A 14,136-nucleotide genomic window follows, 5' to 3' on the forward strand; every position below is an offset into this window, starting at 1 on the left:
AAAGCCCACCCGCACAGCCGAGACCACCCCAAACCTCCTGTATTTCCCTTCCCAGACTGAGGCCAAAATTCACTACGAAACCTAAACTCATAACAATGAAGTTGTTGAACGTTTTAAGAAAACTAATTGCCTCTCCTGATCTGCTTCTTCGCCACCCTGCATCACCACTGAGGCACTGGTTAAGTTGCCTTTTGAATAAATGAAACAAGAAAGGCAACAGGTAGAAACGCATTCCTAAGGTCTCTTCAGCTGAAGGCAGCTGTTGTATCTTTGCTTCTTTTTAACTGTTGTTGACTGTTGTCTGCATGTGGTGACCTCAGTCTCATTTGAGGTTTTGACATCTGTGTTTGTCCCTTTTGTGCTTCTCTTGCCTCCCTGCTGGAGTCACTGCTGGAGCCGGCAGTGATTACTGTTGATGGGCACAGAGAAGCTCTGGGCTGCGCCTGCAGTTGTTTTTTTCCCCCACCTGTGTTCAAATGACTCTTGGTGAGCAGGCCTGGGGAGAAGTCTCCTCCCCACAGAGCTGGCCAGCCAGTCCACTGCAGAGCGGGTTGTGGCTGGTGTCCGGGCTCTGCAGGACATCCCCACCATGCGTGGCACTATCTCTGGCTTTCCAATATGGAAAGCAAATCTCAGAGTTAAGGTGGGGTAAACCCTTGCAGGCAGCAATCACAGTGAGTAGTATGGGTGCGATGTCCCCGCTTGTTGGGTCAAGGCTCGGGTTTGCCTCCAGCTGAGTGGGCTCTGAGCTGTCACATGCCCAGTCTGTTTGGCCCAAACCAAAAGACGCCTTAAGAATTCTGCAGAGAGAAACTGCATTAGGGTGCTTTGCATCACGTTCTAGTTCCTGATTCCATCCTCACTTTCTTCTGCTGTAGCTTCTTCTCAATGGCGACTCACTCTTTATGTATCTTGAAAAGGGTAGGAGTGTTGGCAGACTTAACAGGGAATTTTACAGTTTGAATTTTCAGAGGAAATGCTTGGTCTGGGTGCACAGTCATCAGGGAGAAATAACTGGTGCTGGTTTGGGGCAGGTGAGGGAGCTTCTCCCCATCAGAAAGAGAGAAGCTTGCAGTGTTGAGCAGGGCTAAGAGCAGGCATTTTCAAGGCTGCAGTCTGGAATCAGTGTTAAAGGGAACTAAGTGACGACTAATTCCTCTTGCAGCTTCTCAGTAATCTGTAGTTCAGATAATAAAGAGCTAAACTCCTATCACGCTTTCATGCTACCAGGGTATTCCCACCAGGAGTCACGACATAACTGGTGCCTAAATGGATATTTGTGTCCTTTTCCTAGGCTTTCCCTACACCAAGACCTGTCGCCTCACTAACACCTCGCGGGTGCCGGACGATGGCACTCAGCCTGCTGTTAGCAGCTTTGAGCAAATACTCAGCGACAGTGAGCCCTCCTGGAGGGAGGGAATTCATTTTTCTGTGAAGCCACGGGAGTTTACAATGAACCCCAGCGAAAGGACCCTCCAATCCCAGGAACACCAGGATATCGAGGTATGGGAAGAGTCCAGCCACACACACTTCAGCAGCGGGTCTGACGCTTCACGGGAGTGTGGGAGGGCTTTAGCTCTGATGCCAGCTCTGATCATCGTGTGAGCGAGGATCTGCACTGGCGTGGGGCCTCTGTGAGCTGGGTTACTCGGGACGTTCCTGAAGGAGCACTGATTTGTTTCCAAAATCACAAGCTGAAATCATGTCCCATAATGGTCAAGTACTGAAGGCATTTTGGTGTTTTTGAGAGCAATGTCTTTGATTGCAAGTGGGCAGAGGACGGACGAGGACCAAAGGTGGCTGTTAGACAGATGTCATTATATAAAGCAATTTGCTTTTCTTCTTGGTCTCATTTCTCCTGTCCTGGGGAGTAGAATGATTTGTGTTCACTGCAGGGATCTCCAGTGAAGGCAAAAAACTCTGCGGCCATGAACTGCCCAGCACCTGCTGGCCCACGCTTTGTCTTCAGCTTCCTGCTGTAAAGCTGAACTCATTCTGTTCAAGTCAGCAGATTTCCACTGCATTTATGTCATTGTAGTCAGATGAAAATTTGCCCCTTAATTTGAACACAGTGCTGCACAGAGCTTTAGTCTAATGTTTTAATTTAGCTGACCTATGCCCTGATAGCAAGGTGTGCTTAACAAATCTGGTATTTGCCAGAAGGCTTTTGTCACTCTTAGAGACTGCTCTACACGTGGAGCGGCAGAAGAATTAAGGCAAAATCCTCCCTTTACTTACCACAAAAACTGGAGGACATCACACGTGAGTCATGAGCTTTTGTAAAGAAGAATTTACTGCTCTTCTCTTCCACCAGGTGACCCTGTGTTCCAACACTGTGACGGAATACAACCGGAAATTGCTGGTGGACCTGGAGTGGTTTGGCAAGGGAGTGGCATCACTGATCATCAAGGCCAGGTACCAGCACTTCCCTGGCCTCCCCCAGCGCGCTGCCTTGCACAGGATGTGCTGGCTGCAGCTCCCAAGGAGACGTGTTGTTTAATGACCTCATGTTCTGCCCAGCTGGACATGAGAACAGCAGTGCTTGAAAAGCAGCCTGTGGTGAAAAGCAGCCCTGCTGACAGCCCAGCGTGGTCCTGGGTCGTTTTCTAAAGGGACCAGGAATGATATCATTTATTGACCTGGTGCTTGAGGTGAAGCAAGTTTCCCAAGGGCCTCCTCGCCTTCTTCCTGCAAGAGGTGGAGTTGTGCTGGGTTGCAACCAGCCCGCGTTGGCTTGGGGCACACCAAGCAGTCTGCTGAGGGTCAGGGTCTGGTTCTGTTAACGAGGGCACGTGACAGTGGGGAAGTGGCTCACAGCAAGAGAGGTGAGGGCAGGATCTTCAGAGGGGAAATCAGTCCTTGATGTGGCAGGTCAGCTCTATTTTTTCCCCTTCTCTCTGCTTCCTGTTTTGAGCTTTGATGTTCTCAGGCTTAAAGCAAAAGTTGTTCTTGCTCCAGCAGAATTCCATCCTGCTGTGCTGCTCTAGGTGTCAGTTTAATGACAAGAGGGATGCAGTTCCCTGGTGCTGTTCCCACTCCCAGGCAGAGCCATCTCGTCAGTGCCTGGGCTGCCATGTTTGAAAAGCAAGTGCCATTGGGGACAGTCAGTGTTTGGACCTGTGGAGTGAAGGACCAGGGGAGTTGTAGGAACTGGGAGGGAGTGATCTCCCACTCTGTGGGGCAGGTGATGTCTCATGCCCTCCAAGGCTGGAGCAAACAGCTGAGTTCTCAGGCAGGGTAACAGCACCATGGGAGAGAAGGGAGTCCTTTTTACTGAGACACTAGAGTCGTGTGTTCCTGGAGCCTTACTGAGCACTGATCCCTGTTGGGAAGGCTCCCCCAGAGCTCATGGATCACTGGGACTGTTCCAGGAGTTCTTGCAAACCTTCTTGGGTGAAGGAGGGGCTGAGGCAGCTGTGGGACCAAGTGCTCTGCCTGGGGCACTTGGCAGCCTCTGGGTGCTGCCTCTCAGGTTTTGCCCCTCCTCGACAAGACATGTTTGAGTGGGAAGACTTTGAAGGCAATTTTTCACCGTAGGGCTGTTAAATGTGTATTTGACAGTGACAAAGGTGTTGTGCTCCATTTCACAATCTTTGGGGGTAAACGTTCTCCATTCTCTCAGTATCTCTGATTCCCTTGGGGTCATCTCTTTGCCCAGATGTTTCGTTCCTGAGCTGCAAGTGTACCCCCAAAACCGGGGGATCCATGAGTGCGACCTGAAGGCGCCGTTCGTGAGGAAGTTCTTCATTTGGAATAACACCCACCTTCCTGGCTGCTACGGGCTTATTCCCCAGGTTTGGCATCGCATCCACCTCCTCCTCTCAAATATTACTGTGGAGATTATTAGGGGGGAAGAGGGTTTGGATAAGACCTTGCCGGTTTCTATTCAGTCTTAAAGATCTGCTGAGAACAGGATCCTACCTGAATGTTAGCTTTAGGATGCAGTTTAATCTCTTGAGGAAAGGGCTTACGTTCTAGTCTTCAGGGTGTTTTCTTGTGGGAGATCTTTGAGGGTTGTGAAAAGCTGCTGCATCCACAGACACCAGTGCTTGTGCTGGCAGCCTCCTTGCAGAACCCCCTGAGAATGCTAAGCCTACAATTCTTGGATCTTGTTTGTGCCTTTTACCTTTGTCCTGGGGATTTTTAAAAATGTGTGTAAGTTGCTGTTGGGATGGATGTTGAGGAGTTTGAAGTTTCTTCAGAGGTCCCTCTGAAGCTGGATTTGATTCTGTCCCTTCTAGGAACCCGAGGAGGACTCTCCTGTGCTCTACTCCAGCCCCAGACCCTGTGGGATTCTCCAGCCTCGGAGCGCTGCAGAGATTCCAGTTACAGTTGAAATCCAAAGATTGGGCAAGCGTTGCACCAGTGTTTGTACCGGCGTGTTTGGGGATGCAAGAAACCCACTGGTGAGTGCAAGGGGAGGTGTGTGCCTTCGTGCAACTGGTCCTGGCAGGGTGCACAGTGTGCGGGGATTCTTCCGGGGAAAAGAGGCACAGGCTGCTGTGGAGAAGGACAGCAGGGACTGGTGGCATAAACAGCTCGTGCCTTATAGGTGGCAATGTCAGTGTCTGACCCAGAAGGTAGTTCATCTAAGCTGGAATTGAGGATCATTTTAATTACTCTTTAAAATGCTCTTAACTTTGGAAACATCTTTTTTAAAATGTTACCTCTCAGCACAAAAGAGGATGTCAGAAGATTTCTGGGAACCTTGGGCTTTCTGTAAAAGAAAGGAAAGCTGGCATCTGAAGAGTAGTTGCAAGGATTTAAGCTTACATTAAAACATGGAAATGGTGATGCCAAATTCCCTGGATGGCACCAAACATCTGAACCTGGGCCATTGTGGCACTGCATGTAAACCAGTCAACAGGGAGGACAGGCAGTGCAGGCTGTGCCAGGGAGCCTGAAGTTTGACTGAGCACTTGCTTTCAACTATCAGATTGCTTACCTAAAGAGAAGAGTTTCTCCCCACCCGAAGAACCAGTTGTTTAACTGTCAGCCTGATCTTAACTAGAGATTTCTTGCAAAGCTTCTACCTTTGGACCAATAATTTGTAGTTTGAAAGTTTCTCTTTACTTAATCCTTTTCAATTTGGAGGTGAATACATAAGCTTTATTTTTTTCCCCCCAAAATCCCAGGAATTCAGCTGGAGAATGGTAGCTGTCCCTAAAGAAATAACTTGAGCTGGGTTGAGCTGTTTAAGCTTTTTTAGGTTTCCCTGTTCGGGTTTGATTTTTTTTTTTTTTTTTAAATCTTTCTTGCCTGCTTTCTGTAACAGAGAACAGAACTACAGAGCCTTGGACGGCTGTCAGCAGTCTACATAAGTCCAAGGCTGATAGAGTTCGGCAGGATCCCAGTGCTAAGGCCTAATTCACAAGCTTTTGGCCTCTTCAACGAAGATCTCGTCGATTTAGACTTCAGGCTAGAGATTGTAAGTATCTGTGGGGCCGTTTTCCAGGGAAATTGACTGGTTGACATTACAAGCTGCCATGACGTGGTTTTTATATGCATCGGCCTGTGTGAGAGGAAGCGAGATACTCCAAGATTCCATCTGGGTGAGGCAAAAGGAACCTGGCTCTGGAGTGGTTTTAGCTGGGGCACTCCTCAGTGAAATCAGGTGCAGAGATGTTGGAGCAGAAATTCGTCTGGATTGTGTTGACGAGTTCTCCCATAATTTTATGGAAGGTCTTTAGCTGTGTGTGTCACGGTTTTTGAGCTCTGAGATCAAGAGAAACCTGTGGTCCTTTGCTCCTCGGAGAGCATGGGTTTCCCTGTGCTTTCCCTGTGCCATCTACATTTGCTTTGTGCCAAACTGCTGTTCATGGTAGAGAAGAGGGTGTGAGGTCTGTCCTCAGACTGCTGGTGGGGAGGCAATTTTCACACCTGCTGTGGGTCAGGCCAGTTGGGCTGTCCACACAAAGACATGTGTGGGGGTTGTGCACCCCCCCAGCCTGTGGTCTCTGTGCCTTTGAAGAGCATCTTTGGGGACCGGCTGCAGAGAATGGCTGTTTAATATGTGAAGGCTGCATAGGGCAGAGGAGCTGGGGCTGCTCCCCTGGCAGGGAGAGCAGGGCTGCTGCAGCCAGGAAGGGCTTGTAGGCTGGGCCTGGGGCTGGGTGGGATGTCTGCTGGAGGGGGAGATCTCTGAGGGGCTTGAGGTCTGTTCTTCTCCATGCTGGGTGTGTTGAACTTGGAGCTGGTTAAAACCTGATCCTGTGGACTTGTTTGTGTCTGTGGATAAAGCATCAGGCCATGTGGGAAAGTCCAGCCACAGCCTCCTGAGCCAAGGAGGAGGGGCATGATTTTTCCTCTTGCTGCTTTTCCTGCAGTTTGGGGGATAAATGTAACCTTAAAGTGAGGGATTTTTCCAGGACAGCTTTCTCGAACTACACAATGAAATTCTGCCTTCCACCTCTTCAGGGAGCAATGCACCTTGGCTGGGTGGGCCTGGTGTGTAAAGGATGGGCTTCACGTGCTCGTTCCAGGGCTGGACCTGCAGAGCTGTGTCTGTACAGCTGTGCTGGTGCGGGGCCTTTCCTCCCTCCTTTGGGCAGCTTCCAGCTCTCTTGGCCAATCTGTGAAGCCCATGAGAAACCAGAGGACACGAGTTCTTAGGAAGAGTGGGCCATGCCCACTGAGCACATGTCATCCAGTTTTCCCTCTGCTTCCTTCTTTCCTGCTCTGCCATAACCATTTAGAGGTGACTTTTCCAAAGCAGAAGGCCCTGGGGCACCTCTCTACAGCGGATGATCAGTGGGAAGTGAGGGCCTCGGTCCTTTAGGGGACGTTGAAAAGCATTGAGGGCCTCTTGGGAAAGGATAGTTTGGTGTTGGGGTTTTGCTCAACTGGTTTTGCAGAGATATTCTTCAGGCTCTCAGCAGTGTCCTCCAGCTGTGTGGTTTCTGGAGTGGGATTTGAGCCGTCATGACTTCCTCTGGCCCTGAGCCTTTGTGAGAAGCCAGGAGAGAGAAAGCAGCTTTCCTTGGCACACACTCCAGAGAAGGACTGGGGAAGGAACACTCTCCTGAGGATAAGCGTCCCTTGGGTTGGGCAAAACTGGGTTAATTAGGTGAGAGTCTGTTAAAGGAGGGGAAAATACAGGTTGTGTAAGCTCTGCTGTTCCCCAATACTGCAGCTTAAATTTAGGGAAATTAGGCCTTTAGGATTTTTATCCTCCCCTCTTTAGTCTTCTCCTTTTCTTACACCCCATAAGAGACCAGGGTGTATGGTTTCCATCCTAAATGCACATTATGCGTGTCTTACAGGCTTGTAAACCTCACTGCTATGTTATTGAACCCAGGGAAGGAGTGATCCCCGCCAGGGGTGATGTTCATGTGACTGTCACAGCAACCCTGGATGACACTGGGGTTTTTGCTGATGCTCTCCAGCTGTTCATTGGGAACAGACTTTGGACCACCTCCACCCTCCTGGCTTTTGGCACTGGCACCACAATTGTCACAGACAAACCACTTGCCCCGGAGCTCAACTTGGGATACCAATTCAGGTAGGAGATCTCCCACTCCCACCTCTCCTTCTGTCTCAACAAGGAGCAGTTTTGCTGTAGTCCTTCAGGCACGATCTTCTTCAGTGTTCAAAGACCCTGACTCCTTCCCTGAAGGCAGAGATACCTTTAGAGACATGTGATGGCCAGTTGAGCGTTGCTAGGTACCCTCAAAAACCACTGAAAGAGAAACCAGTTGCTCAATTGCCACTGAATTGCCTTCAGTTCTAACACATCTATGTCCTCACTTGGTCAAGTAATGATCTCGCAGGCTCCCCCAGAACAAAAGGTTCCCAAAATGGCGCCTGGATGAGGCGGGCCCTCCGTGTGGCTGCGGGACCAAGGGAAGATGGCATCGCACCCTTCCCTTCCAAAATGGCACCTGCCAGGCAAGCAGGGGCCCTGGGAACAAAGAGACGGGAGGGTGACGACCCCCCTGGGAAGGCAGGAGCCCGCAGAGCAGTTCCAGAGGCAGATGGAAACTTGCTGGTTTGTGTGGGGCCTGCAGTGCCGCTGCCAACGCTTCCTCACGCTGCTCGTGGGCTCTGCTGCTGCCCTGCCTGCCCAGGACTGATGCTTGTGCGGGAGGCCAGAATGTTAGGGTGCCCTCTCAGGTGCATCACCTCTGGGTTTGACCGGCAGCCTCAGGATGGCCTAAAATATTAGCGAGGCAGCATGATCAGAGGTGTTTGAAAAGCAAAACTGTTTTCATTAAGGTGAAAATAAGAAGCCATGCAGAAAAAAGAGAAAAAGCTGTGCCGAGTGCAAGGAGGACCTTTGCACTTGCTACAACACCCCAAAAATGCCCTGAGGATCTTCCTCTATTCTCTTAAGCATGTAACAATCCAGGCCGGATTCTTGGCATCCTGCCCAATAGAAATAGGAACAGGGCTTGAGGCACAGTCTCAAAGATCCAAGGGCTGCGTCCGTCCTGGCACAAGGCCAAAAAAGGTATCAAAACCTCTGGTTTTTACCTCATGAGTGAAACAAAGAATGGAACCCAAATCCTTCCCTTAAATGGAAGCCTCCTTGCCACTGTGGGGCTGCAAACCCTACCAGGTGAGGTACACTTCTACACAGGACCTTGCTCATTTTTCCGTTGCCAGCAGAGTTTGCAAAGTTCACTTCAAAACAGTTTCTGATTGCGAAATGAAGTTTCTACAAATGACCACCAGTGCAAAACCAAAGCTTCTACGAACGAGAGAGCCCCTGCTCCCCTGGTTTCCTCTCCTAGAGCAGACAGATGATTTCTAGCAGCTTGCTGGGATCGTCCAGAAACTTCCTCCGCGCTGGCTTTTAAAAATGCCTGCAATCATACCCCCGCACACAAGGGCCTCAGGTGCAGGATCTCAAAGATTCAATAACAGTTTCGGGTGCAGATTAATGCAAAATACAGTAACAGTATGAATCACCCCAGAACACACATTTTGGCGGAAAACACCAGATCCTGTTAGCCTGGCCTGGAAAATGCTACATTACCATTAGAAACATATTCCTCTTTGCAATAACGACATCAGAAGGGCAGCTTATCAGACACTGTTCCCAGTCCACATTAAGAGCTGCAAATGAAGACGGTCTCCAAGCTATTAACAGCTCAGAATCCTCATTGGGAGCAATCTGATGACCAGGACAATAGCTTCTCCCATACTATTTTCCATTCTGGTTTCTCTTCTAGCCTCCTTCCCTGTGCTCGTCAGTTCAGACTAACAGATGGGGGCCACCACTTCCATCAGCTCTTCTGGAAGGCGGAATGTAACAGGCCAGCTGGGAAGGAGGGCCAGAGCACCTCAGCCCACAGTAGCCCCAAAGCCAAACGTGATTCCCAGAGGCCCGAACGTACGGCCCCCGTGTTTGGGCTGGAGCCGCTGTCAATGGACCTGAAGCCAGGAGAGTCTGTGGACTTGGTGCTGCCAGGCTTCTCCCGCAAGGCGCAGGTGAGGTCCCCACCACGGGCTGAGCTGGGGAAGCATCAGATCCCCTCCCCTGGGCTCGTTCCACAGTCCCTTGACATTTGCCTGGGGAAATGAGCAGGGGCCTTCAAGAAACTGGTTTAAGACCACACGTTTCTGTGGCAGCACCACTTACTTTCCTTGCTGGTCACCATCAGACCAGCTACAGCTTTATTGTGATTCCACAGCCACCAAAACCTAGTGCTGATCCCGAAGTAAGGGTAGAAGGAAATACTGCTCTTTTGGGGCAGACAGCGTTGCATGCTTTGTCAGCAAAGAAGGGCAGAGAAATAAGTTAGTACCACTTAGACTAGGAGCCCAAAAAGAAAGTGAATTAAACAAGTGCCAAGTGGTTCATCTGGGGTAAGCACAGAGTAAACCAAAAGCCATGTGAAGGGGGGGAGTTTCTCACAAGTGCCTTTTGTGGTTATTGGGGTGCAGTGCTACAGACAGTTGAGTGCAAAATAAATAAGCTGCATCACTGGAAGAAAAGCGGGCAGTGACCATAACTCTGTGGCAGGAATAGGGCGCGTGGTGGGTGGTGGGTGCTGAGCCAATGCTGGGCATTTGCTGGATGCCCTGCCACCACCCCCTGGTGACAAGTGACTCTTGCATGCAGGTGGTGCAGAATTACGCCATCTGCGAAGCTGTCATTGGGACAGGCGGCTCGATGAAGAAGATAACAGAAGCAACCATTACCTGCGAGTTTATTGATCCCACTATAAATATATCAGCCAGACAATTCTCTTTCCGGGTGGAGAAGGTAAGTAAGTGTCTGGATTGCATCCTGGCATTGAACAGCATGGCTGAGGGCGGGGTGTGCTTGTGTAAAAGCCCCTCTTTACCCTTCCTGAGGCACTTTGTAAAGTGAGGGGAGATGCTTTTAGAGATGAGACTGGTATTTAACGTCCCCAAAGTAAAATTGCAATTACAGCTGCACTGCCAAGGAGGATCGTGGCCACCTCCAGAGAAATGCCAGTTTCTCTGCTCACAGTAAAGGGAGGTTTCTGAGGATCCTCCAGGGCACGGTGATGTCTGTACACCGATGCTGTAGGAAAGCAGGGAAAAAATGGAGATTCCTGTGAATTCCTCAGGCTGACAAGGAAAAACCCAGCATCTCCTGTGTCTCTTTGCCTTCTCTGCTGTTGGCATGAATGCTGTATGGTATAGCTATATGGTATAGCTCTGTGCATTTCCCTAAGCCTCACCTGCTTCAAAGCACCCCCAGACACCCTGCAGCTGCAGTGATGATAACACTGAGGCAGAGCAGGTGCCCTTTAATCTCGGGATCCCAAGTCCAGCATCATGCTTCCCTCTCCTGCAAGTTGTCTGAAAAAGAGAAGATGTTTCATTAGTTGGTTTCTGTAGTTTCAGGCCTCTCCTCTGGTTCCCAGGTTTCCACTCAAGTACAGAATCCCTGGAACAGGCAGTTCCGATGTAATTAGAAGCTTTTCAGCTCTCCCGGATTCTGCCTGGGTTCTGCTTGACGCCACACACACAAACTGATTTATTGCATGCTATGGCACCTATTTGATACCAGTACATGCAGAACTAGTTTCCCAAACTCCCTGGTTTCTCTAAACCATGCAGGAAGCCCAGCAGAATGCAGACAAGGAAGGAAGAGCCTAGGCTGATCATAGCTTTGAGACCACAGACACCTTGTCCCTGTAGCAGGGACTGCAGGACGCATCCTGCAGACAAGCTGCTTTATGAGCCAATAAGGTTGTAAGAAATGGCTGTATGTGAGTGAAGATCATCTAGTGCTGCTCTGTGCAATAGAGAGACAAAACTGGAGACAAATGGTCTGGATTCCCTTTCTGGTGTAGATCTTGTTCAAGCAGCTGCCTCCTCTCAGGGCCCCATTTGCTCATCTGTACCTGGGAGTGTTTCCCTGTCCCCCAGAGGGTGCTGTGGTTTCTAAACATGAAAAGCATCTGCTGTAAAGAAAAATCTCCTGGAAGTGTAGAAACAAATAAAAAGGGTAAAAAGAAATGCGTGCACTTCTGGGACTGAAAACTGCGAGATGCAGCAGAAGCAGGTCTGTGGCTAGCTGAGGTTGGGTCTGTGGCTAGCTGAGGTTGTTTTTCCTTGTCTCCTGTTTGTGTAGAAACCCAGTGATGTCCTGACTCTGCAGTACCAGCCTTTGGCTATAAAGAACACCTGCTGGCTGCCACTCGACCTTATGCTCTACTTGGAGCAGCCGTTTCAGGTCTGCAGTGAGGACCAGCAGCCACTCCCACATGGCCAGGTGAGCAGCCCCGGACTCCTGCAGTGGGGTTTGAAGAGGAGGGATGCGGTGATGCACTTCTGTTGGGACGTCCTTAAGTCAAGAAGTTTAATCTGTAGCGTCAGCAGTGGGATGGCCTGAACTGCATCAGCAGAGCTGCTGAAGGAATCAAAAACTTATCTGAGTTGAGAAGATCCACCCTGGCTTTCAGGCACAGGGAGAAGGGAGCAGGCAACTAGGTCTGGGCAAGCCATGCCGTGAAGGTGTCTCCTGGAAAGCATCCCAGCTCTCCAGCAGCCACCCCTTGTATTGCTGCTGAGCACAGAAACGTGAGCCTGAGGGAATCCTGGACTCGAGTGTGGTGCCCGCAGTCAGACCCTTGCTGTAAAGAAATGAACGATGAACTGAGAAGCCCATGCTGGTGTCACACTTGGAGCATTTACTGGTTCATGCTGTCAGACCTTGGGATGTCATCCCACAGGTGACTAATTATTGTTCATCTGCTTGCAGCCTGTGACAGTGGACGTAGGGCAGACCTGTCACCTCTACATCGCATTTGACCCAGCTTATGGACTGGATTTTAATAGCTGGAAAACAATGAAGATCCTGAAGATAGAAATGGTCAGGGGCCATCCTTATGTGGAGCGTATCACCCTTTGCGGGGAAGCCCACTTCCCAAATCTCCAAATCCAGCCCAGCACCCTGGAATTTGGCGGCATCGTGGCTGGCACGAAACAGGAGCGTTCTCTGGAGATGACCAACTGCAGCCCACTTCCCGTCAAGTACCACTGGTCATTCCAGATGGACGACCATGTGAAGAAGTTGAGGTATGTGCACCTTTGCCCTGTCCTTGAAGCTCTTCTTCCTGGTGTCCTGTTAGTACTTGGCAAAGAACAAAGCTGTTTGCCTAGGAGCTGACAAACTGCTTCTGCCTTGTCCTTGTGCAAATAACACTGACCGGCTGCGGTCAGGCTGGATGCTCAGGGAATAGGTTTGCCACCAATTTGGTGCTCATCGTGGTTTCCCCTGGGAAGGAAAGCTGGGGCAAAGGCTGCTTTCTCAGACCTCCGTGGCCTGAGGCACTGTCCACCCTGATGAAGGGCTCCTAGTCCCAGCTGCCACAGTGCTGCTGGAGGCCCTTTTGGCCCCTTTGCTTTGGGATGGGTCCTCTCTGCAGGAGCTGCTCTCTGCTCCTTGCCTTCCTCCCTTGCGCTGTGCTGGAGGACGCCCAGAAAGTCCCAACACCAGAGAAAGAGCTACTTAGCAACTGGGCTGATGCTGAACCTCTTGTTACCTTCCCTTTCCTTCTTTTCTGAGACAACTCCTTTAGTGCCAGGACAAATTCTTTCCCAGGGGTCAGCTTTCAGTGGACACCCTGGATTCCTCACGACCCTCTTTTGTGACACTTGTTACTCACGTTGACTTTTCCCCACTGCAACATGTCCCTTATAGGTTCTGTACTGCTTGACAGCAGGACTTGTTCATCACATCATCTCCTATCCCTGCCTCTCGCTCCACTGCTTTAGAGTGAAAAATGTTGTCTGGGCACCATGGTCCTGTGAAGTTGCCTCAAACCATTCATTAAAACTAAAGACAGTGGAACAGATGATTAGGGATCTCTTGGGGGTTATGGTGAGAGAGCGCCTCATGCAGAAATGAAACCCAGCCTTAGATAACAAGCTACAAAGCGAAAGACAGTTTTTCTCTGGGGAGCAGGCACTGAATGCCTGTCTGGGAATGGAGCATCCAGGTTGTGTTTGACTGCGTGGGAAGCGCTTGTATCTCAGCAGGGTGACAGGCAGGCATGGCACAACTTTGTCCCTCACGTGGCATTAGAAACACAAGCAGAGTTACCCTGAGCACCTGCTTCAATTTAAAATGGGGAATGTGACCTGAGTCACCCGGGAGTGCTGGAAAATGTCAGCCAACCTCCCCAACACTCTCAGGGAAACATTCGTGATAAATACCTGGTAAAGCCGCAGAGTTTCTGGCGTTGGGCGCTGGGGGGGCTGTGCCGGCTCATCACTGGCTGGGTCTGCCCCTTGGTGCCTCAAATCTCCCCTTTTTCTTGCCTTCCCTGTCTTTTCCTCTCCCACTGTGTTTTTTTGCATCCCCACAAGGTGTTAATCTGTGTCCACTGTAGTTCCTCGCTGCGAGCAGTAGCAGCTGCCTGCACCACTGCTACCTCAGTGTCAGCCCTGGGCCACCTTTAGATGGGACCTGCTCCAGCCTGGATTGGGAAGGGCTGGATCAAACCATTTCTCAGTTCCGGCAACTCAGTGGAGACACTTCAAGATTAGAAAAGCGGAGGAGCCAGCCACAGCCCTGGAAGAATCACGGGATCTTGGCCAATCTTCAGGAGCAGAGGTAGATTTTCTTGTACACCTACTGCTTGCGTTACCTCCCTAGCTTGCCACCAACAAGTCCTGCTCGTGCTGACCTCCCTTTTTGCCGCCCTGCTG

At 50.4% G+C, this 14,136-nt stretch overlaps 1 protein-coding gene across 1 annotated transcript in view; it reads left to right on the forward strand.

The window, feature by feature from the left end:
- LOC136296102 (hydrocephalus-inducing protein homolog) overlaps positions 1-14,136 on the forward strand; it is a 117,629-nt gene that overhangs the window by 74,243 nt on the left and 29,250 nt on the right. The window contains 11 exon segments of the mRNA XM_066194926.1: positions 1,295-1,503; positions 2,315-2,415; positions 3,659-3,794; positions 4,242-4,406; positions 5,276-5,428; positions 7,263-7,501; positions 9,174-9,432; positions 10,067-10,210; positions 11,555-11,695; positions 12,185-12,529; positions 13,904-14,041. Coding sequence (XP_066051023.1) covers positions 1,295-1,503; positions 2,315-2,415; positions 3,659-3,794; positions 4,242-4,406; positions 5,276-5,428; positions 7,263-7,501; positions 9,174-9,432; positions 10,067-10,210; positions 11,555-11,695; positions 12,185-12,529; positions 13,904-14,041 — 2,030 coding nt within the window.

The sequence above is a fragment of the Chamaea fasciata genome, unplaced genomic scaffold, assembly GCF_029207755.1.
Source record: "Chamaea fasciata isolate MVZ Bird 193981 ecotype frontalis unplaced genomic scaffold, bChaFas1.0.hap1 SCAF_12, whole genome shotgun sequence".
Lineage (NCBI taxonomy): Eukaryota > Metazoa > Chordata > Aves > Passeriformes > Sylviidae > Chamaea > Chamaea fasciata.